We start from the raw sequence: 25,515 nt of genomic DNA, 5'->3' as shown, positions 1-25,515 counted from the left end.
GGGCTCGCGCTGCCGAATTTCAGTAATTACTACTGGGCGGCTAACATAGCTATGGTTAGGAAGTGGCTGGTGGGGGGTGAGCCAGCGTGGGTGCGCATGGAGGCGGCTTCGTGTAATGGCACAAGTTTAGGGGCACTGGTGACGGCGCCCCTGTATTCCAGCCGGCGCGTTACTCCACCAGTCCAGTGGTGGTGGCGGCCCTGAGTGTCTGGGGGCAGTGGAGGAGACATGTGGGAGCAGAGGGGGCATCGGAGTGGTCCCCAATCTGCGACAACCATCGGTTTGCCCCGGGGAGGATGGACGGGGGGTTCCGAATTTGGCGGAGAGCGGGGATTGAGAGGATGGGGGACTTGTTCTTGGAAGGTAGCTTCCTGAGTATGAGGGCGCTGGAGGAGAAGTTTGCATTGGCTGGGGGAAATGAACTCCTATATTTACAGGTACGAGACTTCTTATGGAAGCAGATACCAACCTTCCCACTTCTGCCACTAAGGGGGATTCAGGATAGGGTGGTCTCTAGAGGACGGATAGGGGAGGGGAGCGTCTCGGACAGATATAGAGAGCTTATGGGTTCGGAGGAGACGCAAACCGAGAAGCTGGAGTGTAAGTGGGAGGAGGGGCTGGGGGGAGAGATTGAGGAGGGCCTCTGGGCGGACGCGTTAGGAAGGGTCAATGCTACCGCAACATGTGCCAGACTCAGCCTGATCCAATTTAAGGTTGTTCACCGGGCTCACATGACAGTGGCCCGGATGTTTTTGGGGTATCGCAGGATCCGGGAATCCAGGAGTAGAGAGAGGCGGATGTTCTGGCCTTTGCTTCCCTGGTAGCCCGGAGGAGGGTATTGCTGGCATGGAGGGACTCAAAGCCCCTGAAATCGGAGACCTGGCTATCGGACATGGCTGGCTTCCTCTGCCTGGAGAAAATTAAGTTCACCATGAGAGGGTCTCTGCTAGGGTTCGCCCAGAGGTGGCAACCATTCGTCGACTTCCTCGCAGAGAACTAATCGGCAGCAGAAGGGGGGGGGGGGGTTTAAGGCTAGGTTAGCTAGGTTAGGGGGGTAAGTAATGGCAAGACCTGCGGGAGAGGGTGGTGGAATTTGCACTATGTATGTATTATTTTTGTTATGTATATTGTTGATTTTGTTGCTGTTAAATTGCCAAAGAAATACCTCAATAAAACGTTAATTTAAAAAAAAGATATTTTGACTGAATTGATTGAGTCAGAGGACAAAATCTTCCCACTGCTGGTGGAAAAGCTAAACCTGGGGGAAAAGCGATTCTGAGTAAATTACACAGCTGAGAAAATGCGAGAAGTTATGAATAATTTCTATTGCATCAAAAAGGTTCCACTTCATGCCTTTACTAGATTTAATTCTTTATATTTTTGAAAATGCACATGGCCACAGCAACTAAATGAAAATCAAATAGTTGAGATTGAACAGCAATAATAAAGGGCAGAACAGAATCAACCAACCAGCCATAGAATGGAGTGTTAGAATTTAAATATATGGCATAATGATAGATTACATATTTGCAGAAACAGATCTCTTGATAATCTGCAATTCAATTAGTTAAGAGATATAGAATTTATTTTGAACCAGTACAGAGTTTTCTATTTCGGTACTCTTTTAAAAAAATAAATTTACAATACCCAATTAATTTTTTCCATTAAGGGGCAATTTAGCGTGGCCAATCCTCCTACCCTGCACATCGTTGGGTTGTGGGGGCGAAACCCACGCAAGCACGGGGAGAGTGTGCAAACTCCACACGGACACTGACCCAGAGCCGGGATTGAACCTGGGACCTTGGCGCCGTGAGGCAGCAGGGCTAATCCACTGCGCCACCGTGCTGCCCTATTTCGGTACTCTTAACATTTTAGGCGGTGACATCTATAAAATATCAGGTGAACATTAACTGACATTGTTGTACATCAGCTCTGAATACTTCTCTCTTCTCTTTCGCATTCCTTTAAAACAACTAGGCTAGAAAAACAAATAAGCTTGAAAACAGTCCTTGCAACACAGTATTCTCTCAACATGCAATCTACATCATTTTATCGGCAAGCATTTCATCACGCACTCTGCTGTACAACTTCGAGTTGGTTCTGATGTAGGAGCTATGCTGACGTTACTTGTCTGCAGATGGAACTGTGACAAGGGATTGCTGCAGTCAGTTTCAAGGCGATTAACTCATAACTAATACAAGCAATGCACCATTTCCATTCAATACTTTGCAGCGAAATGCACGTCACAGGCTGAACCAAGGTCAGCTCACTTTGGACATTTGTCACAAGATTATCAAGGTGCAATGGAAAACGGTATTTCTTCTGCTTCCCTCATCTTGTTCCAAATTGGATATAATCTTTTTTTAGCATAATGTTTTGGAGTCCAATCTAATTCCATGAGAGCTTTGACCAATAATAACTTGCATTTACATCGCAATTTCAATACAATAAAATATCCCAACGTTCTTTGCACTATCATCAAACAAAATTTGACACTAAACCCCATGTATCAAAACTATGTGAATTGTTAAATTAATAAAGACTAATCTAATCATACGAGAAGCACAGGTTAAAGTCTGATTGGCTGGTGCCAATGTAAATTAGCAAGCTCTGGGGTAATGGATAAACTAGTCAAGATATTGTATCCAATCCTCATTGGTGGCAAGTAAACAAGTTGACAATATATACAGCCCCACCGCGTTCAGATGAGTAAATCCATTGGCAGTGGGGGGATGGACGTGGGCGTCGCAGACTGGGCCAGCATTTATTGTCCTAATTGCCCTTGAGGGGTCAGTTAAGAGTCAGTCACGTTTGAAGAATTAATACGTAAAATGGAATTTGCAAAGCTCTTTAGCATAAAATAGTTTTAAAATCTGCGCAATCAGTTATCCCATGAACCTTCCTATATTATACTATGTACAGCTCCAAATACAATGGGCGCGATTCTCTGCTCCCGCGCCGTTTCAGAGAATCGCCTGGGTCGCCAAATTTTCCCGCGACGCCGGTCCGACGCCCTCCCGCTATTCACGGAAGCGGCCAGATCGGCACAATCGCGTTTTGCGCGGCGCGCAGTCCAGTGAATCGCCCGAGACAGCCAAAATGGCGATTCACCTGTACCCCAGTGATTCTCAGTGCCCAAAACGGCGGGTTCCCCCCCCGGCACTGTCCACACCTGGTCGCTGCCGGCGGGAACATTGCGGGAACGCTTGGGGGCGGCCTGCGGGGGGGGGGGGGGGGCGCTCAAATGGGGTCTGGCCCGCGATCGGTGCCCACCAATCGTCGAGCCGGCCTCTCTGACGGAGGACCTCCTTTCTTCCCCAGCCCCGCAAGATCCGTCAGACATCTTCTTGAGGGGCGGACTCGGGGAGGACGGCAACCACGCATGCGCGGGATGGCGCCGGCCAACCCGCACATGCGCAGGTGGCGCCAGTTATGCGGCGCCGGCCGTGTCATGTATGCGGCAGCGCCTTTACGCGACGCCAAGGCCTGGTGCGCGTAAATGACGTGGCGCCGCTCCCAGCCCATTTTCGGGCCCTGAATCGGTCAGGATAGGGGCCGTTTCGCGCAGTCGTGCACCTCGACGGCGCAAACACTGTCTCCATTTCAGAGAATCGCGCCCAATATTCTGTTATTTTAAAAATAATAAAAAATTTAATGCATTGAGGAACATGACTTTTATAAACAACAATCAACTGAAACAAAAAGGAATTTTAGTGTCCTATTGAATATATTATGGCAGGTCATTATTATCTGTATTGTTATAATGTTGTGTAAAGGATGCACAATGTACTGTGTTGGTTGACCAAAAATTTTTAATAAAATATTATTTAAAAAAAAAAAAAAGAATATATTATGGCAGCTCATAAATTATTATATAATACATCCTTTAAATGTCATATGCTTTGAAAAAAAATCATGTACCATCAAGCACAATGGAAACTAGTCTCTTCCCAACTATTTCACATAAATCTGGTTTCACAATCGAATATTATTTTTCCAATAAAAAAGTGCAATAAAAAAGTTCCCACCCCACCACCCAATGCCCCACCACCACCAACCACAATTACTTGACCCTTTCCCCACTGCTTTCTGTTGCCACAGGAGAATTTTCAGTGGACCAGCTGCCTAGAAATAAGACTTACAAATTTCACGTCTATCTTAGAATATGAATATGGCCCAGATCTTTCAGTCCTCAGATAGTTGGAAGTGGGACATGTCATGGAAGATGCACTTACAGGACCCCTCAAAAGCCCCAACTCAAGGACTCTGTGGGAAATGCCCAGAAAGTTTGAACTTCCGATGGGCAATTCTACTGCTCCCTGGCACTCTCCAAAAAAATCTCCAAGTCTGAGCTAGAGTCAGAGACTTCGAACAGTTCTGAACAGTAGACAGCTACTCAGAGATAGCTACTTAGACAGGAAAAGATCTAATCTGGTAACTTAGGTAAACTTGGTAACCACACAAGTGACCCCACATTCTCTCACACTGACACACCCCATCCCCCGCAATACGATCCCCCAGACGGACTACCTATCGGACCAGACTAGCCCTCAACACCTGACTCCCTCCCTCCCAAACCAGACTACCCCCCCCCCCCAGCCCACCTCACCCAGATGCCACCTATTGAACTATCTGCCTCACCCACCTACCACCCTACCCGTACTTTCTCCCCGTAGCTGTTTTCAAAGCAGCTTTTGGATATTTAAAATTTTACTTACCGGAGTGCTGCAATAAGGGAGCATGGCTTCTGCTTCTGCATGGATTCCCTTCACTACTCCCTATAAGGTCTGCTGCAGTGGGTCAGATGTGAAGGATCCTCCATCGGATGATCGCTCAGAAAAATTGGACAGAGGCAAGTGTGCATTTTTTTGTCTGATCAGGGTCGGAAATAGGGTTTCCAGTCCTGATTGGAAGATCTGGGCATTATGACAGGTTCAAAACACAGGACATACCCAGAAGCAGCTCTCACGTCACACACCCAGGAGTGCATTCCCCCCATCTCCAGAAAGTGGAATATCTGCAGAAACCCCACACTCACTTCAAATTACTAGTTTTATCTCAGCCATATTCATTGGCGTTGATCATTGTTGTGCAGCTGAAATGAAACTGAATGATCTAATGTTCCCGATAATGGAGCGCATCTTCACTGTTTGGTTCACAAACATATACACCCTTCTTTGCCTTCAGAGGATTGAGAATAACTGAACAGGATTGTTCAGGTGTAACTTGGCCTCCAAATAAATTCAATGAAGTGAAACTAATTAATCTCAAATTTAAAATGATAAAATTGGAACCCAAGAATTAAAATAAAATCATGAAATAAAATCAAATTAGTACTTGGATCCAAGCTGTTTAAATTAAGTATTAACATCCTTATTTATACATGTCAATTTTCACCTTGGAGATTACGTTTTCTCCCCCACATGCAGGAAGTTTTCTGCTAATATAGCAGTCATGTACACCCATTATTTTGGCTCATTTTGCTACTTCCAGTCACTAATGCATAGTGCAGGATATATCAAAGCTATTTAAAATTTCATGACAATGTTAATAAAACTCCCATTTCAGCTTAAAGAAAACAATGTGCCCCAATAGGAAAAAAATGAAAATTTATGATCTATTAAAAAATATAGATAAATTTTGATCTATAATTTTCCACTTCATGTTCTGCACATGTGCCTGAGTAACCCATATTACAAGAATTCACAAAAGACATTTTGATATGCATGGCTGCACATCATCACAATACCTGGCTGTCCTTCCTGCTCTATGAATGTAAGTATTAGCATCCTCAGGACAATCCAACTGAAGAACCCAATTCACAGCAGGAAAATCTGGAAAGAGAAACAGTCAAGCAGCTTCAGAAATAATCTACCAGTACATATATTCTGTGCCATGTTTTTTATTTTAGCTAAGTGCAGTGAAGTGATCATTGCGAAATTTAAAACATTCTCAGCACTCCGATCACAAGCATGCAGTTCAGGATTTTGCAGTCAACAGTGAAAGTCAACGCTTGCCATTAACCACGCTGATAGCTGTCAGAGCGTTTTCACCAGCGTTTGAGCATAGACTTGCATCTGATCCAGCACTGCGTCCTCTGCAGGGCGCCTGTGAGCAGGGAAAGACACAACAAGGCTCTCCAACCAATCAGAGCTGAGCAGCCTCACAAAAATATCCATGAAGCATAAAACAGAAAGAGAAAGGGAAACAAAGATTGGGAAAGAAAGCTGGGATAGAAAGAGGGATAAAAGACAGTAAAATTAAAACAAAGAAAGTTTACATTTTATTCTTCTTAAACTTCCACCACTAATCAAATTCTGAACAAATAGATACCATACTTCTAAAATTAAATTTCAACGCCAGAGATTGTTTGTCACTAATTACAACTGATCATTCCATTAAAAATTCACTTATATCTGAGTGCAGCAACCATAAACTTTTCCACTGTGTTTATGGGTTGCTACTGGAGAACCTCAAAGTTTACATTGATTGTACTGCAGTCTAGTGACAAATTTCAAAGTACAATAAGCATTGCAATTGTATAGGACATTGGTGAGGCCACACCTGGAGTACTGGGTGCAGTTTTGGTGTCCTTATCTGAGGAAGAATGTTCTTGCTATGGAAAGAGTGCAGCGAAAGTTTACCAGGCGGATTCCTAGGATGGCGGGACCGCCATATGAGGAGAGACTAAATCAGTTAGGATTATATTCATTGGCGTTTAGGAGATTAGAGGGGATCTCATAGAAACTTAGAAAATTCTAACAGGATTAGACAGGGTAGATTCAGAAAGAGTGTTTCTGATGGTAACAGCCTTTGGGTATTTACATTTGTAAAGAGTCAATACGTCCGAGAGATGGAGCTGGAAGATTCTTAAGACAAGGGGATAAAGGGGGAGTGAGTGTTATCAACAACATACTCTCTAATACTTTTTGTAGTGTGGTCGATTTGTTTAAGGGTGCTTTAAATCTTTTGTGCAACCATGCACATGCAGTAACTTAAAAGGGGAAGACATCTGAGCAACTTGCGTGAGAACCTTTGGGTTGCTGCATGGCTGCCTCGACTTAAGAGGAACATTGATTACCAACTTCCAAATTGGTCATCGTCCTTCAATTGTACCCTCCACAAATGAATATAGAACATAGAACATATTTATCCTGGAGCTGGCAGCCATTCGTCGTCTTTCTCGGGGAAAATGAAAATGTCAGCAGATGCAGTATTCCAAGGGGGGGGGGAATTGTTGTTGTTTGGTTGAGGTGCGTGAAGATTGGGCTGGGGGGGGAATGTTCATTTTGCCATGTGGATGTTATTATTTTTGTTAATGTTATAAAAATTTTCAGATACCTCAATAAAAATATTATTTTTGAAAAAACATAGAACATACAGTGCAGAAGGAGGCCATTCGGCCCATCGACTCTGCACTGACCCACTTAAGACCTCACTTCCACCCTATCCCCATAACCCAATAACCCCTCCGAACCTTATTGGATACTAAGAGCAATTTATCATGGCCAATCCAACTAACCTGTACGTCTTTGGACTGTGGGAGGAAACCGGAGCACCCAGAGGAAATCCACGCAGACACGGGGAGAACAGGAAGCCAACATTTTCAAGTGATGGTGCAGGAGGGGGGGTTGGTGCAGGGATGGTGCAGGAGGGAGGGTTTCAGATTTCTGGATAATTGGGGCTCATTCTGGGGTCGGTGGGACCTTTACAAACGGGATGGTCTACACCTGGACCAGAGGGGTACCAATATCCTGGGGGGGAAATTTGCTAATGCTCTTCGGGAGGTTTAAACTAGTCCAGCAGGGGCTTGGGAACCTGAATTGTAGCTCCAGTATACAGGGGGTTGAGAGTAGTGAGGTCATGAGTAAGGTTTAAAAGTTGCAGGAGTGTACCGGCAGGCAGGAAGGTGGTTTAAAGTGTGTCTGCTTCAATGCCAGGAGCATCCGGAATAAGGTGGGTGAACTTGCGGCATGGGTTGGTACCTGGGACTTCGATGTTGTGGCCATTTTGGAGACATGGCTAGAACAGGGACAGGAATGGTTGTTGCAGGTGCCGGGGTTTAGATATTTCAGTAAACTCAGGGAAGGTTGTAAAAGAGGGGATGGGGTGACATTGTTAGTCAAGGACAGTATTACGGACTTCCGGTTGCGGCAGGGATGAGCTAGCCTCACGTTTCGGCGGCTCCAGCTCCGACGGAACTTCGGGCTCTTTTAAGAGCCCCAACGGGGACTTTGACGGCCGAGAAACCCGGTGCGAGGCGCGAGGGAAGGGAGTCCCCCCCGAACGACGGAGGGAAAAACCGGCGGCGGCGGCTGCAGCCTGAAGAATCTGCAGCCAGAAGGTCAGAGGGAGTGGAACAAAATGGCAGCGGAGAAACCACAGGTGACATGGGGGCCTGAGCAGGACGAGGTGGTGAGACGGTGCGTGGACCTGCTGAAGAAGGAGGTAATGACCCCGTTGTTACAGGCAATTGAGGGGCTTAAGGAGACTTTAAAGACCCAGGAGACTGAACTTCGCGTGGTGGAGCAGAAGGTGTCAGGTATTGAGGACGAGGTCCTGGGCCTGGCGGTCAAGACTCAGACGCACGAGGCACTTCATAAAAAGTGTGCTGACAGGATTAAGGCCCTTGAAAATGGAGCGCGAAGGAAGAACCTTAGGATACTAGGTCTCCCGGAGGGTGTGGAAGGAGTGGACTGCGGAGCGTACGCAAGTAAGATGCTGAGCTCACTGATGGGTGCTGAGGCCCCTGCGGGCCCCATGGAGGTGGAGTGGGCAAATCGGATCCCGGCGAGAAGACCAAAAGCGGGAGAACCACCGAGGGCGATAATCGTGCGATTCTACCGCCTTAAGGACAGAGAAGAGGTCCTGAGATGGGCTAAAAAGGTGCGGAGGAGCAGATGGGAGAATGCGGTGGTAAGGATCTACCAGGATTGGAGTGCGGAGGTGGCGAGAAGGAGGGCGAGCTTCAACTGAGCCAAAGAGGTTTTGCACAAAAGGAAGGTGAAGTTTGGGATGCTGCAGCCGGCAAGACTATGGGTCACGCATCAGGAGAGACACTATTATTTCGAGACGGCGGAGGAAGCATGGTCCTTCATCAATGAAGAGAAACTGGACCGGAACTGAGGGACTGATGCTGCAGGGAACTGTTATTGTTGTTATTATTGTTTTTGTTAATGGGATGGTGAAAGTTAATCGAGAAGTAAACAGGGAAGGGGGGAGGACACTGGGGAAATGTGGGCGCCGGTGAGGGGGGAGAGGCGGGACATAGTCGGAGAATGGGGAAGGAGAGGGGGAGGGGAAAGGGAGCTGCGTCATAAGAGGCGGGTCAGGTAAAGGGATGTTCCCGCACCAGAAAGAATAAGGCGGGAAAACAGGCGCAAGGCGGATGGGAGTTCCCTCACACTGGGGGGTCGAGGAGCGAGCAGGAGTAGCCGGGGTCAGTTGAAGTCAGCTGACTTACAGAAGTGATATGGGGGGGAGCAATCAAGCTAGATAGGGATCTAGCCGGGGGGGGGGGGGGGGGGGGGGGGGGGGGGGGGGGCAACTGGGTTGCTGCTGCGGAAATCCAAAAGGAAATGGCTAAAGAGAGGGTGGTCGGGGGCGGAATGCGACGCTGGGGGAGCGAGCGGGAGCGCGGAGGCGGGATATGGGACTGGCCTAGAGAAGGTAATGGCTAGTCGACACGGGAGGGGGGCAGGTAGCCCCCCAGTGAGGCTGATCACGTGGAACGTGAGAGGCCTGAATGGACCGATAAAAAGGGCCCGAGCGCTCGCGCATTTGAAAGGACTAAGGGCAGACGTGGTTATGCTCCAAGAGACGCACCTAAAGGTGGCGGACCAAGTTAGGCTAAGGAAAGGATGGGTGGGACAGGTGTTCCACTCAGGACTGGACGCAAAGAACAGAGGGGTGGCCATTTTGGTGGGGAAACGGGTAGCATTTGAAGCAAAGAACATCGTAGCAGATAGTGGAGGTAGATATGTAATGGTGAGTGGTAGGCTGGAGGGAATGGAGGTCGTGTTGGTTAATGTGTATGCCCCAAATTGGGACGATGCGGGGTTCATGAGACGGATGCTGGGGCGTATTCCGGACCTGGAGGCAGGAAATTTGATTTTAGGAGGGGACTTCAATACGGTGCTGGACCCGGGGCTAGATAGATCCAACTCAAGGACTGGAAGAAGGCCGGCAGCGGCCAAGGTACTTAAGGGGTTTATGGACCAAATGGGGGGAGTGGATCCATGGCGATTTCTTAGACCCAGGGCTAGGGAGTATTCCTTCTTCTCCCACATCCATAAAGTGTACTCCCGGATAGATTTTTTTGTTTTAGGAAGGTCGTTGATCTCTAGGGTGGAAGAAGCTGAATACTCAGCCATAGCGGTTTCGGATCATGCCCCACATTGGGTGGACCTGGAAGTAGGAGAGGACAGGGAGCAGAGAACACTCTGGCGATTAGATGTGGGACTGATGGCGGATGAGGGAGTGTGTGCAAGAGTGAGGGGGTGTATCGAGAGATACCTGGAGGTCAATGACGACGGCGAGGTCCCTGTGGGAGTGGTCTGGGAAGCACTGAAAGCGGTGGTCAGAGGAGAGCTGATTTCTATTGGGGCCCACAAAAGGAAAACAGAGGCCAAGGAAAGGGATAGATTACTGGGGGAGATTTTAAGGGTGGACAGGGAATTTGCAGAGACCCCGGAGGAGGAGCTGTACAGGGAGAGGAGACGACTCCAGACCGAGTTTGACCTTCTGACCACCAGAAAGGCAGAGGTACTGTGGAGGAAGGCACAGGGGAGGAGGTATGAATATGGGGAAAAGGCTAGTCGCCTGTTGGCGCACCAACTGCGAAAGAGGGGAGCAGCGAGGGAGATAGGAGGAATTAGGGATGAAAGGGGAGACACTGTGCGAAGGGCAGGAAAGATAAATGAGGTGTTTAAGACCTTTTATGAAGAACTGTATAGGTCTCAGCCCCCAGAGGGAGAGGAGGGGATGCGGCAGTTCCTGGACCAGTTGAGGTTCCCGAAAGTGGAGGAGCAGGCGGTGGCAGGCCTGGGGGCGCCGATTGAGGTGGACGAGGTTATTAAGGGACTGGGAAGCATGCAAGCAGGGAAGGCCCCGGGGCCGGACGGGTTCCCGGTGGAATTCTACAGAAAATATGTGGACTTGTTGGCCCCGTTGTTGGCGAGGACGTTCAATGAGGCCAGGGAAGGGGGGGACACTACCCCCGACAATGTCGGAGGCGACGATATCGCTAATTTTGAAGAGGGACAAAGATCCGATGCAGTGTGGGTCCTATAGACCTATTTCACTATTGAACGTGGACGCCAAACTGCTAGCAAAGGTGCTGGCATCGAGGATAGAGGACTGTGTCCCAGGGGTGGTGCACGAAGACCAGACAGGGTTCGTAAAAGGGAGACAATTGAATGTTAACGTGCGACGGCTATTAGGGGTGATAATGATGCCCTCAGTGGAGGGGGAGGCAGAGATAGTGGCGGCAATGGACGCAGAGAAGGCATTTGATAGGGTGGAGTGGGAGTATTTATGGGAAGTGTTAAGGAGGTTTGGGTTTGGGAACGGATTTATTCGCTGGGTTAGACTACTTTATGGGGCACCAACGGCAAGCGTAGTTACAGGTCGAAATAGATCGGAGTATTTCCGATTATATAGGGGAACAAGACAGGGATGCCCGCTGTCTCCATTGTTGTTTGCGCTGGCAATTGAACCTCTGGCCATGGCGCTGAGAGACTCCAGGAAATGGAGAGGGGTGACTAAAGGGGGAGAAGAACACCGAGTCTCGTTATACGCGGATGACCTATTGCTATACGTGGCGGACCCAGCGGGGGGGATGATAGAGGTTATGCGAATCTTGAGGACGTTCGGGGAATTTTCGGGGTATAGGTTAAACATGGGGAAGAGTGAATTATATGTGATACATCCAGGGGACCAGAGTAGAGAGATAGAAGGCTTACCGCTAAGGAAAGTGGAAAGAAACTTCCGATACTTGGGGATTCAGATCGCTAGGAGCTGGGGAACCTTGCACAGACTTAATCTGACACGGCTGGTAGAACAAATGGAGGAGGACTTCAAGAGGTGGGACATGCAGCCTCTATCGCTGGCGGGCAGGGTGCAAGCAATTAAGATGATGGTCCTCCCGAGGTTCTTATTTGTATTTCAATGTCTCCCTATTTTAATCACCAGGACCTTTTTTAATAAAATAGATAGGAGCATTACGAGCTTTGTGTGGGCAGGGAAAGTTCCGAGAGTAAGGAGGGGGTTCCTGCAGCGCAGTAGGGACAGAGGAGGACTGGCACTACCGAACCTGGGAGATTATTATTGGGCCGCCAATGTGGCAATGATACGTAGATGGATGATGGAGGGTGAGGGAGCGGCGTGGAAAAGGCTGGAGAGAAGGTCCTGTAAAGGGACGAGTTTAGAGGCGCTGGTGACGGCGCCGCTACTGTTCTCACCGAAAAAGTACACCACGAACCCGGTGGTGGCGGCAACACTGAACATATGGGGACAGTGGAGGCGACAAAGAGGGGTGCGGGGAGCCCTGGTGGGGTCCCCTATCAGGAACAACCATAGGTTCGCCCCAGGAAGAATGGATGGAGGATTTCAAAGCTGGTACCAGTTGGGAATTAGGAAGGTGGGAGATTTATTCATAGATGGGGTTTTTGCGAGCTTGGGAGCACTGGAGGAAAAGTATAAGTTACCCCGGGGGAATTTCTTGAGATATATGCAGGTGAGGGCGTTTACTAGACAACTGGTGAGGGAATTTCCGCGGCTCCCGACACAGGGGATACAGGACAGGGTGCTTTCAGGGGTGTGGGTCGGAGAGGGCAAGGTGTCAGAGATTTATAGTGAGATGAGGGAAGAGGGGGAGGAGTCGGTGGGCGAACTAAAAAGAAAGTGGGAAGAAGAATTAGGAGAGGAGATAGAGGAGGGTATGTGGGCTGATGCCCTAAGCAGGGTAAATTCCTCTTCCTCATGTGCCAGGCTTAGCCTGATTCAATTTAAGGTGCTACATAGAGCACACATAACGGGGGCAAGATTGAGCAGGTTCTTTGGAGTGGAGGACAAATGTGGGAGGTGTGGCGGGAGCCGGCAAACCACGCACATATGTTTTGGGCGTGCCCGGCACTGGAAGGGTATTGGAAGGGAGTGACGGGAGTGATTTCGCAGGTGGTGAAGGCCCGGGTCAAACCAGGCTGGGGGTTAGCTCTATTTGGAGTTGCGGAAGAGCCGGGAGTGCAGGAGGCGAAAGAGGCCGATGTCGTGGCCTTTGCGTCCCTCGTAGCCCGGCGCAGGGTCCTACTCATGTGGAAGGAGGCGAAACCCCCCGGACTGGAGGCCTGGGTAAACGATATGGCGGGGTTTATTAAACTGGAGCAGATAAAGTTTGCCCTGAGAGGATCGGCTCAAGGGTTCACCAGGCGGTGGCAGCCATTTCTCGACTACCTAGGGGAACGTTAGAGGGAAGACAGATGACCAGCAGCAGCAACCCAGGGGGGGGAAGGGGGGGGGGGAGGAGGCTTAGTTGAGTATAGGTCAATAGAGTACGAGGTTTTGTTACTTGTATATTATTATTATTATTATTGTTTAAAAGTTTTTAAAATTCTGTTTTGTTATTGTTATCGTTTCGCTTGTTTTGTAAGCGGGAAAAATGTTGCTCAGGGAAAAAAAATTTCAATAAAATATATATTTTTTAAAAAGGACAGTATTACGGTGGCAGAAAAGACGTTTGATGAGGACTCGTCTACTGAGATAGTATGGGCTGAGGTTAGAAACAGGAAAGGAGTGGTCACCCTGTTAGGGCCTCCGAAAAGTTCCAAAGATGTAGAGGAAAGGATTGCAAAGATGATTCTGGATAGGAGCGAAAGCAACAGGGTAGTTGTTATAGGGGACTTTAACTTTCCAAATATTGACTGGAAACGCTATAGTTCGAGTACTTTAGTTGGGTCTGTTTTTGTCCAATGTGTGCAGGAGGGTTTCCTGACACAGTATGTAGATAGGCCAACGAGAGGCGAGGCCATATTGGGTTTGGTACTGGGTAATGAACCAGGACAGGTGTTAGATTTGGAGGTAGGTGAGCACTTTGGTGATAGTGACCACAATTCGATTATGTTTACTTTAGTGATGGAAAGGGATAGGTATATACCGCAGGGCAAGAGTTATATCTGGGGGAAAGGCAATTAAGATACGATGAGGCAAGACTTAGGATGCATCGGATGGAGAGGAAAACTGCAGGGGATGGGCACAATGGAAATGTGGAGCTTGTTCAAGGAACAGCTACTGATAAGTATGTACCTGTCAGGCAGGGAGGAAGTGGTCGAGCAAGGGAACCGTGGTTTACTAAAGCAGTCGAAACACTTGTCAAGAGGAAGGAGGCTTATGTAAAGATGAGACATGAACGTTCAGTTAGGACGCTCGAGAGTTACAAGTTAGCCAGGAAGGACCTAAAGAGAGAGCTAAGAAGAGCCAGGAGGGGACATGAGAAGTCTTTGGCAGGTCGGATCAAGGATAACCCTAAAGCATTCTATAGATATGTCAGAAATAAACGAATGACTCGGGTAAGAGTAGGGCCAGTCACGGACAGTAGTGGGAAGTTGTGCTTGGAGTCCGAGGAGATAGGAGAGGTGCTAAATGAATATTTTTCGTCAGTATTCACACAGGAAAAAGACAATGTTGTCGAGGAGTATACTGCGATTCAGGGTACTAGACTAGAAGGGCTTGAGGCTCATAAGGAGGAGGTGTTAGCAATTCTGGAAAGTGTGAAAATAGATAAGTCCCCTGAGCCGGATGGGATTTATCCTAGGATTCTCTGGGAAGCTAGGGAGGAGATTGCTGAGCCTTTGGCTTTGATCTTTAAGTCATCTTTGTCTACAGGAATACTACCAGAAGACTGGAGGATAGCAAATGTTGTCCCCTTGTTCAAGAAGGGGAGTAGAGACAATCCCAGTAACTATAGGCCAGTGAGCCTTACTTCTGGGCAAAATCTTGGAAAGGTTTATAAGAGATAGGATGTATAATCATCTGGAAAGGAATAATTTAATTAGAGAGAGTCAACACGGTTTTGTGAAGGGTAGGTCGTGCCTCACAAACCTTATTGAGTTCTTTGAGAAGGTGACCAAACAAGTGGATATGGGTAAGGCAGTTGATGTGGTGTATATGGGTTTCAGTAAAGCGTCTGATAAGGTTCCCCACGGTAGGCTATTGCAGAAAATACGGAGGCATGGCATTCAGGGTGATTTAGCAGTTTGGATCAGAAATTGGCGAGCTGGAAGAAGACAAAGGGTGGTGGTTGATGGGAAATGTTCAGACTGGAGTCCAGTTACTAGTGGTGTACCACAAGGATCTGTTTTCGGGCCACTGCTGTTTGTCATTTTTATAAATGACCTGGAGGAGGGCGTAGAAGGATGGGTGAGTAAATTTGCAGATGACACTAAAGTCGGTGGAGTTGTGGACAGTGCGGAAGGATGTTACAAGTTACAGAGGGACATAGATAAGCTGCAGAGCTGGGCTGAGATGTGGCAAATGGAGTTTAATGCAGAAAAGTGTGAGGTGATTCATTTTGGAAAGAATAACAGGAAGACAGAGTACTGGGCTAATGGTAAGATTCTTGGCAGTGTGGATGAGCAGAGAGATCTCGGTGTCCATGCACATAGATCCCTGAAAGTTGCCACTCATGTTGAGAGGGTTGTTAAGAAGGCGTACGGTGTGTTAGCTTTTATTGGTAGAGGGATTGAGTTTCGGAGCCATGAGGTCATGTTGCAGCTGTACAAAATTTGGAGTATTGCGTGCAATTCTGGTCGCCGTATTATAGGAAGAATGTGGAAGCATTGGAAAGGGTGCAGAGGAGATTTACCAGAATGTTGCCTGGTATGGAGGGAAGATCTTATGAGGAAAGGCTGAGGGACTTGAGGCTGTTTTCGTTAGAGAGAAGAAGGTTAAGAGGTGACTTAATGGAGGCATACAAGATGATCAGAGGATTGGATAGGGTGGACAGTGAGAGCCGTTTTCCTCGGATGGTGATGTCTAGCACGAGGGGACATAGCTTTAAATTGAGGGGAGATAGATATAAGACAGATGTCAGAGGTAGGTTCTTTACTCAGCGAGTAGTAAGGGCGTGGAATGCCCTGCCTGCAACAGTAGTGGACTTGCCAACACTAAGGGCATTCAAATGGTCATTGGATAGACATATGTACAATAAGGGAATAGTGCTGATGGGCTTTAGAGTGGTTTCACAGGTCAGCGCAACATCGAGGGCCGAAGGGCCTGTACTGCGCTGTAATGTTCTATGTTCTAAGTGGGCCATAGCTTCTTTTTTGCCAGTTGATTACATTCCATGACGTAGAAACAGACAAATTCAACAACAGATGCACATAGCTAAAACTTAAAGGGTGAAAAGACCAATTTGATTTAATTACTTCACACTGAATGTGACAAATTTATTGAATTAACCGCCACGTAAGGCGACAAGAGGTTGATGGCATCAGCAAACTCAAGAGAAATTAGCTTAAGTGTCTGAAACCAGCCAGATGGGCCGTATAAGAATGTAAGAAATAGGAGCAGAAATAGATCACACAGCAATGTCGAGCCTGTCCCGTCTTTTAAGATAATCATGGCTAATCTTCAACCTCAACTCCATTTCCTCCCCCTTCTCCCCATACCTCCAGTGGATTGGTACCCTTTCCACAAATATCCAATTCCTCCACCACTGACGAACAGTGACAGCAGCTTGTACCATCTAGAAGCTACACTGCAGGAACTCAACAAGGCTCCTCCGACAGCACCGTCCAAACACATGCCCACTAGAATCCAGAGGACGTGGGCAGGAGATACATGAGAACACCACTAACTGCACGTTTCCCTCAAAGTCATGCACCATCCTGACTTCAAACTATATTGCCGTTTCTTCACAGTTGCTCGGTCAAAGTCCTGGAACTCTCTCCCTAATAGCATTCTTGGTGTATCTGCACCACGTGGACTTCAGCGGTTCATCAAGGCAGTTCATCACCACCTTAAAGGCAATTAAGCATTGGCTTCAGCCTGGCCCACATCTTATTAATGAATAAAAATAAATTATTTTTTTATAAATTTAGAGTGCCCAATTAATTTTTTCCAATTAAGGGGCAAATTAGCGTGGCCATTCCACCCAACATGCACATTTTTGGGTGACGAGGACGAAACCCACGCAAACACGGGGAGAATGTGCAAACTCCACACGGACAGTGATCCAGAGCCGGAATCGAACCTGGGACCTCGGCGCCATGAGTCAGCACAGCTACCCACGAATAAAAATAAATTCAATGATGGCGCATTCACGACCCTCAGGGTAGAGAATTCCAAAGATTCACAACCCTTTGAGTGGAGAACTTTCTCCTTATCTCAGCTCTAACTTGTCAGCCCATACCCTGAGACTATGGCCAATGTTCTAGATTCCCCAGTCAGGAGTCTACCCTATCAAGCCTTTTCAAATCTTGTCATTCAATAAGATAATTTATCATTCTTCTGAACTCAAAAACCTATAGGCCCAATTTACCCAGCCTTTCAATATAAGACAATCCTTTCATCCCCCAAGAATCAATCTAGTGAATCTTCATTGTGACATGTCCAAGGCAAGTATATCCTTCCTTAAATATGGAAACCAAAACTGTGCAAGGTATTCCTAGTTTAGTTTCACCAAAGTCCTGTACAATTGTAACAAGACTTCTTTATTCCTGTACTTCAATCCCCTTGCAATAAAGGCCAACATGCCATTTGCTTGTTTGACTTAGTGCTGACTTTGTGTTTCTTGTACAAGCACATCCAAATCCTTCTGAACATCAACATTTACCAATTTCAAGATTTCTTTTTAAATATTCAGTTTTTCTCTTTACTCAAGTGAATAACCTCACATTATCACCACCCCACATTATACACCATCTGCCACATTGTTGCCCACTCACCAACCTACCGATAGCTCTTTGTGTCCTACTCACAGCTTGCATTCCACCTAACTTTGTATCATCAGCAAACCTAGATACATTACTTTCTGTCTCTTCATCTAAGTCAGTGGTGGGCAACCTGCAGTCCAGGGGCCACATGCAGCCCATCAGGGTTCTGAGTAAAGACCCACATGACATTTTGTTGACCCATGAAAGAGTTACCACATTCCATTGGTTTCCATCCACGTAGTTTTATTCCTAACAGTATGACTGAATTAATATGCATGTAAGCAAGTGCAAGTGAAGGGAGGAGCCTGCTGATCATGCATGACATTGACTGGGGAGTCGTGCGCTCCCTTTGCGTCCAATCATGTATAAATATTTATTTTGTCTTTAATCATTTGAAGTTGATGACAGTTTTATTAATCTATGATTAAGCATTTTCTATAACGTTATTCAGCATGTAAGAAATGTATTCAAGCATTTTCCATAACGCTATTCAGTTTGTATTAAATGCATTCAATCTTATTCAAGGGGCATAGTTAGTGAACAAGCCCAATTTAAATCTTGTGACCCACTGAGATGAAGGAGGGTCACTCATGCGGCCCACTAGCCTAGTTGCCCATCACTGATCTAAGTCATTCTGGTTTTCATCTTAGTGTGGTAGGCAGGCGAGTTGGGGGAAAAAAGTATAAGGGAAGTTGAACACATGCATGACGGAGAACAAAGAATAGTGCATGCATAAGCAAGCACGGAGAATAGATTTTAGAATAGAATCAAATTAGTTTTTCAAAAGCCAAGCAAGTAGGAAGAGAGAATATTCAAAAAAAGAAAAGCTTCAAATTGTCTTATACTTTTAAACATGATCTTCACGCCTGTACTCCACCTACCAAGTCCTCGAGCAGCTATGTCTGTTGCAAATAATACAGCAGCCTTTTTCCGGCAAAAATCATTGTAGACCTCCACTCGTTTCATCTGCTGTTGCTTGCCATAAAGAGCCAGAATTGGCATACCAGGACGTAGACGGCAAAACACACGGAACAGATACTGGACCTAATGCACAGGAAAAGAGAGTGAAGGATTTTAAAACTTTTCAAATCCCCATCCAAAAATACTTCAATTAAATTTAATTCTGTTCCACCATTTTACTGATTTAAAGATGCAGGTCAGTTTTCTAAATTTCCATTTCAAGAAAGCGGGAGTGCATCTCTCAACCCAACATTTAATGAATGCAGGCTGACAGTCAAACAATAGCACCCTGCACACCTCGGAAAAGAACATGACCATGCTTGCAATTTGCAGCAGTTCTTCAAACTTTTCACGCAATGCAGTACAATTCACAGCCTTCAACAACTCTTCTGCATGTATGTCAGCCTCCTGCTCTATTTTAATTAAGCTAACCAGCGCAAAAAAGCTATACACCTTACAAAACAAAAAGAACTATAATTCTTGCCCTTTCAAAACTCAAACACAGCTGAAGAACAGCTGAAAGAGGAAAACCTCAAATATGTACAACTGTAAAGACCTCCTAATTAAAGACCCCTGACAAAGGTCACTGCCTCAAGGAAACATTTGCCTCGTTACATTTCTGTACATTACATTGCTTGTAAAGCAAGATGGCACCGGAGTGTGGCGACTCTCTGCGAGTTTTCCCGAACAGATCCAAATCCATTTCAGAATTTTTATGAGTGTTTTGGGATCATCGTCCATTCTTCAGTGTGTTTCTGTGCAAACTAAAGCCCAAAAGCTGCACATATACATAACTGCCAGCTGTCTGCCTCTAATGCAGTCAGCCAGCATTTTCTGCTGTTCATGCAGGGGTCTGGAGAACTTAATCTGAGGCTACTTAAAATTCTCCCTGACTTGATTACTTCCGTGTTCCTGTGGCAGTTGCTTTTCCTTCTGGTCAAGGCAGCCTCCCAGCTCAGGTGAGCACAATAGCTCAGCTCAGGTGTCCTCCACAAGCAGCAAATGGGAGATCGTAGATGTTTGGACACAAAATTTGCTGAGGGTAGCACACAGCTGGTACACTGCTCAAGGCTTGCTCTTGAAGCCGTGACTGCTCACAAAGAGGTTAACATACTGAAGTGATTCTCTTGGGTACTTTGCCAGCAGTGTGGAAAATTGGGACGGTCACATTTTTATTTGAGTGCAGGAATGGTTTGGTATTTCGGTATCGATACCTACCTCTTTGCAGCTTGAAAAAAAGACAATTATCTTCTTATTCAGGTGATTCTTCACAAAGGAGTACAACATGTTAATTTTCTGTTGTAACTCACAGACCACATAATTCTGTTCAAGCGTTCCAGGGGTGCTGTAAAGGAAAATACCTTTTAATGTCCTTGCAAAGAAATGAAGTGTGAAGCGGGAAAACCAAGTGTAGTTTTCGGGTATAATTTATACATATAAATACCAAAACCACTGATTGACGGAGAGCAAATTGTCCATAAGTTTAAATTCTTCTCACATTAAAAGGGTTTCTGTCCTTTTAAATGGATGCTTCGTTTCAATTTACTCTACCTTCGGCCAATTTGTAATTATTCTTCAATCAATGTACAATTGCTTCATTCTCACATAATTTGATCACTTCTGATCGTTGTTTCCATTATAATGTGTTTAGTAAAATAGCAACTGGATGCAAAGCATCACAAATCTACATGGTATTACCAAGTTAGCGAGCAGGTAATCCGTCCAATTTATATTATCATTACTTCAGCAAAACAATAATCCTGTCCAGCAGGTTAAAAGAGAGCCATTAAACGCTTACTTTCAGCCTCACCCAGTACCCAAGCTCCATCTTGTGCCCTCCTCCCCTTCCCAATCTCCCACTCTCAGCCTCTACCCTCCCCAATCTCCTACTTACGGCCTCTTCCACTCCCCAGTCTCCCACTTGCAGTCTCTCCCCATGCCCAATTCACCCTCTCACTGAAGCTCCCACTCCCTGACTCACCCTCTCACTGTTTCCCTCTCTTGAATCTGCATTTCCCTTCATGATCCAGATCTGATCTGATGCTAGAGCTCAGGGTTATGAATTAAGAGTCCAAATGGTACAGAAGTGTTCCTGCTGCCTCGCTGCTCATCTCCAGAGCCCTCGCTCACAGCTGGGGTTCAGGAGAGTGAAGCGGCAAGTACAAGCATTTTAATGAAGAAAATAATTAATTAATTTGTGGCTACCTTAATTAAGTAGCTACCTTAATTAAGTAGCTATCTATGTTCTAATTAATTTAGAGAAGAAAGAAATTGGTCAGTCTACTGTTTTATTTTAAGTGGCAAGGTGTATTTTACTGCATTACTAAGGTTCAAATTAGTATGGTTATGAGGAGACACCGAGTTAATTTGAATAATTAAGAAAATAATGAATTCATTAAAACAGATTATGGATATCAGAGCAAGTGATGTGCTGTGGCTGCAATCCTTGAGAGCTCGTGAATGCCAATGTGATGCACGGCAACATGTCTGCAGGAAGTGTCTGCAGCTCAAGGAACTTTGGCTCTGAATTAATGAACTGGAGTTCGAGCTTTGGACACTGCGATGCTTCAGGGAAGAGGAAAGTTACCTGGATATTCATCAGCGATAAGAGCGTGTGATTGCAAGTGATGCAGGTAAGGGGATCGAAATGGCAGGAATACTGAAGCCTACAATTGTCCAACAGATTTGAGATTCCTACAGCTTGTATCAATGAGACTGGGTGCTGCAAGATGAATTCTCTTCCACAGATAATTGAAAAGTCTACTCCAGCTCCTAAGTTCTGTGTCCTTATGTTTATTTTTCCCTCACACACTGCAACAGTCCATTGTCACCTGCAGCAAGACTTGAACAGCATTCAGACTTGGGTTGATAACGCAAGTAACATTCGTACTACACAAGTGCCAGGCAATGACCATCTCCAACAAGAGAGAATCTAACCATCTCCCCATGGCATTCAAATTGCATCACCATAATAAATCGCCCACGATCAAGATCCTTGAAGGGCGACATTACCATTAACCAGGAACTCAACTGGACTAGTCACATAAATACTGTGGCTACAAAAGAAGGTCAGGTACTGGGAATTCTGCAGTGAGTAACTTGTTTCCTGGCCTCGCAAAGCATCCTACAAGAAACAAGTCAGGAATGTGATGGCATACTCCCCACTAGCCTGGGTGATTGTAACTCCAACAACACTCCAGAAGGTTGGCACTATCCAGGACAAAGCAGCTCAGTTGATCAGGATATCAGCCACAATCCTAAACATTCACCACTACTGCATGGTGCCAGCAGTGTGCATTGTCTAAAAACACACTGCAGCAATTCATTGAGCAACTTTAACAGCTGAAAACATAACACAGGATATGCACGGAAGCGCCACCACCTCCAAGTTACCCGTCAAACACTACACCATCCTGATTTGGAATTATAGTGCCATGTCTTCACTCACTGGGTCAAAATCCTGGAATTCCCTCCATTACAGCACTGTGGGTTTAACTACATTAGCAATGCTCACATCCCATGAAAGAAATTTTTAAAAGACTGCATACCACGATAAGTATCAAACTTGCGCAGCAGAACAACACAATCTTATTTATTGTTCTGCGTTTTCACACTCAACCAAACATTTGGATATCATTTTCTTATAGAAGCCATCCTGCCAGATTTAAACAACAATCAGTGCTAATAGTAAAGGAAAGTAGATTGCGAAGCTCGAATCATTCAAGCCAAGTACACAGATTGGTACCTTATAGTGATGAGGGGCTTTTGTTTCATGTGTCACAAACATGAATCAAACTTGCAATCCCAAAAAATTAAATTGAGCCACGAGAAGGTCAGCAAGTTGGAAAAGAAACTCTCTCAATCATTATTTTCTTTTATTTCAAGAGACATAGGGCGGGATTTCCCAGCCTCCTCGTGGCGTGTTTTCCGGTGGAGGAAGCAGCTTGCAATTGGCCACTGATGGGATATTCTGGTCCCACCGATGTCTACAGTATTTTGTGTGGCTCGCCCATCCTGCCACCAGGGAACGATAGGCTGGGGCACTATTACATAAAGTGCTTTGGTGAGGCACTGCAAGACAATGGCAGACATTGTCTACTGATGGAAGAGATCAGTCTACACCAAAGTTGCTCTTGTGCAACAAAATCATATATAGGAGAACCTGTGTGGATGTCATAGCTGTAAAGATCAGAGCTTCATGTGGCACAGCCTAACGGTGAGCTAAACAACTAAATGTGGGCATGGCCCAACTGTAAACTGCACAGAAAAAATGATTGCCACTATATGAGCATGAACTTGGTGCTCTAGAGAGTGTGCAGGGTGCATAAAATGTAAATAAACCTGAAGGAGATTCATATTATTCAGAATGATAAATCGTCCTTTGAATTACTAATAGCTTTAACAGCATCTGATCTCTTCAGCAACTGCACCAACGATTTCCCAAACATTCGTGACTGATTGCCAGAGCTGGGAGGTTTGAAAACGCAGTTTATGTACGCAGTGACTGTGCCCCAAACATTCAAACCGCACAAATTGAGCTTCAACGTGATGGCCAGCTGAAGAGCAGGTCTAATGTGGTGTGTGTGCTGACGTTATACAACTACCTGAGGAATTCAGAGGTCTGCAGTGTCACATTCACTGCATTCTTTCATTACTCAGCAGCTGCTGTGTGCGTGTGCAATAAAATGTTTCTCCTGGTGAACTAGCAGAAGACGTGCTCCTACTCAAAGTTCACTGAAAAACATCTGCAGTACATTCTTTCAGTAACCACAATAAAGATAATACCATGAATAAAAGACCCGACATGACAAAAGCCAGGTTTAGCCATGTTTAACATCCAGATCGCATGGAAAACCGACATACCAAAAATATGTGGAAATGTTTGTTTAGTAAATGTATTATGACAAAAAAATAAACAATTGTGCAGGGTATGATGTTCAAATATGATTTTGCCTCATTCCAAAGCAGATGTAGCCACACTGTGTTTACAGATTGTGTAGCCAGCTCCCAATCCAAAAGGATGAACTGCCTTGCTGCACAGCAGTACTTCAGGAGGGGTGGTTAAAAATGCACTGGGGAAACCCATCCCCCAGAAGCTCCCAGGTAAGGTTTGAATGGCCAGTGCCTGGAAGTGTAAATTTCTCCAGCATAATTGCCCTGCATTGGGAGCCATCCAAAAATGTGACTCAAATCACAAATTTCAGGTGGTTCCAATTGAATTACACCAATAGTTACCTAGAAAAAGTTTGAAGAATTAAAATCTCTTCTGACCAAGGATGCACCATCAATACTGGGTGTCAGTGCAGGCTTTGTTGCACTTTGCAGGAGCCATCCTGAATTCACCACTTTTGTCAATTACCACTGAGTTATCCACCAACAAGTGCTAGCGAGCAGGATTATTAACTTTGCTCATGTAATGATATTTGTTGTCAAGATTGTGCACTCAATTTGTGCCGGAGCTCCGTAGCATCGTTTGTTCAAATCATTAACCGATGAGCTTGATGCCACCTCCGGTGAGCTAATCCTTCATGCGAGATGTGAAGTGGTTAAGTTAAGGAAAGGTCCTTCAGAGATTTTTAGATCAGCTCCCTGAAATTGTCACCTCTCTTAAATCAAGAAATGAGGTGTACAACGAGCTGTCAGATAATGCGGGGTTGCTGGACTTGACGTTTCATATGCACATAAGTGCAAAATTAAACAAGCTAAATTGTGAACTGCAGGGAGGGACAGAGTCTTGTCACATATGATTAGTGTAGTGAAACTGGGCCTGTGGTCCTCCCAGTTAAAGAACAAAATTACTGAGCACTTCCCAAATCTGGAGAAAATCCAACAACAGGTCAAACAGAAAGGGTTCCATCAAAACAAATTCTGTGATGCAGGGGGGTTGGGACTGGAGAAGGGGGTAGCATCGACGGTTTACGGGGCTATTTTGGAAGAGGAGAAGGCACCGCTGGAAGGGATTAAGGCAAAGTGGGAGAAAGAGTTGGGAGAGGGTATGGAGGAGGGCTTCTGGTGTGAGGTGCTACAGAGAGTGAACGCCTCCACCTCGTGCGCGAGGTTGGGACTTATAAGCTGAAGGAGGTAAAGAGCACACCTCACAAAGGCAAGGATGAGCCGGGTCTTTGAGGGGGTAGAAGATGTGTGTGAATGTTACAGGGGGTGGGGGAGTGGCTCACAAACCACGTTCATATGTTTTGGTCCTGTCCAAAGCTGGAGGATTACTGGAAGGAGGTTATTAGGGTAATCTCTACCGTTAGAAAGGTTGAGGGAGCAAGGGCTTTTCTCACTGGAGCAAAGAAGACAGAGAGGCAACTTGATAGAGGTGTACAAGGTGATGAAATGCACGGATAGAGTGGATAGCCAGAGACTTTTCCCCAGGGTGGAAATGGCTGTCACGAGGGGGCATAATTTTAAGGTGATTGGAGGACGGTATTGGGGAGATGTCAGAGGTAGATTCTTTACACAGAGAATGGTGGGTGTGGAATGCACTGCCAGCAGAGGTGGTGGAGGCAGAGTCATTAGGGACATTTAAGCCACTCTTAGACAGACACATGGACAGCAGTAAATTGAAGGGGTGTAGGTTAGGTTGATCTTAGATTAGGATAAATGGTCGGCACAACATTGT

The 25,515-nt window shown here is 46.0% G+C and overlaps 1 protein-coding gene across 1 annotated transcript in view; it reads right to left on the bottom strand.

Annotated features, from left to right (window-relative positions):
• Window positions 1-25,515, bottom strand: part of ddx10 (DEAD (Asp-Glu-Ala-Asp) box polypeptide 10) — a 388,230-nt gene that overhangs the window by 318,574 nt on the left and 44,141 nt on the right. Inside the window, exons 7-9 of the mRNA XM_072476795.1 lie at window positions 20,109-20,235; window positions 18,812-18,974; window positions 5,750-5,834 (exon numbers count right to left, since the gene is read on the bottom strand). Coding sequence (XP_072332896.1) covers window positions 5,750-5,834; window positions 18,812-18,974; window positions 20,109-20,235 — 375 coding nt within the window. The remainder of the gene's footprint in view (window positions 1-5,749; window positions 5,835-18,811; window positions 18,975-20,108; window positions 20,236-25,515) is intronic.

The sequence above is a fragment of the Scyliorhinus torazame genome, chromosome 15 (assembly GCF_047496885.1).
Source record: "Scyliorhinus torazame isolate Kashiwa2021f chromosome 15, sScyTor2.1, whole genome shotgun sequence".
Lineage (NCBI taxonomy): Eukaryota > Metazoa > Chordata > Chondrichthyes > Carcharhiniformes > Scyliorhinidae > Scyliorhinus > Scyliorhinus torazame.
The sequence above is the reverse complement of the archived record's forward strand: the minus strand, read 5'-3'. Positions and strand labels throughout refer to the sequence as shown.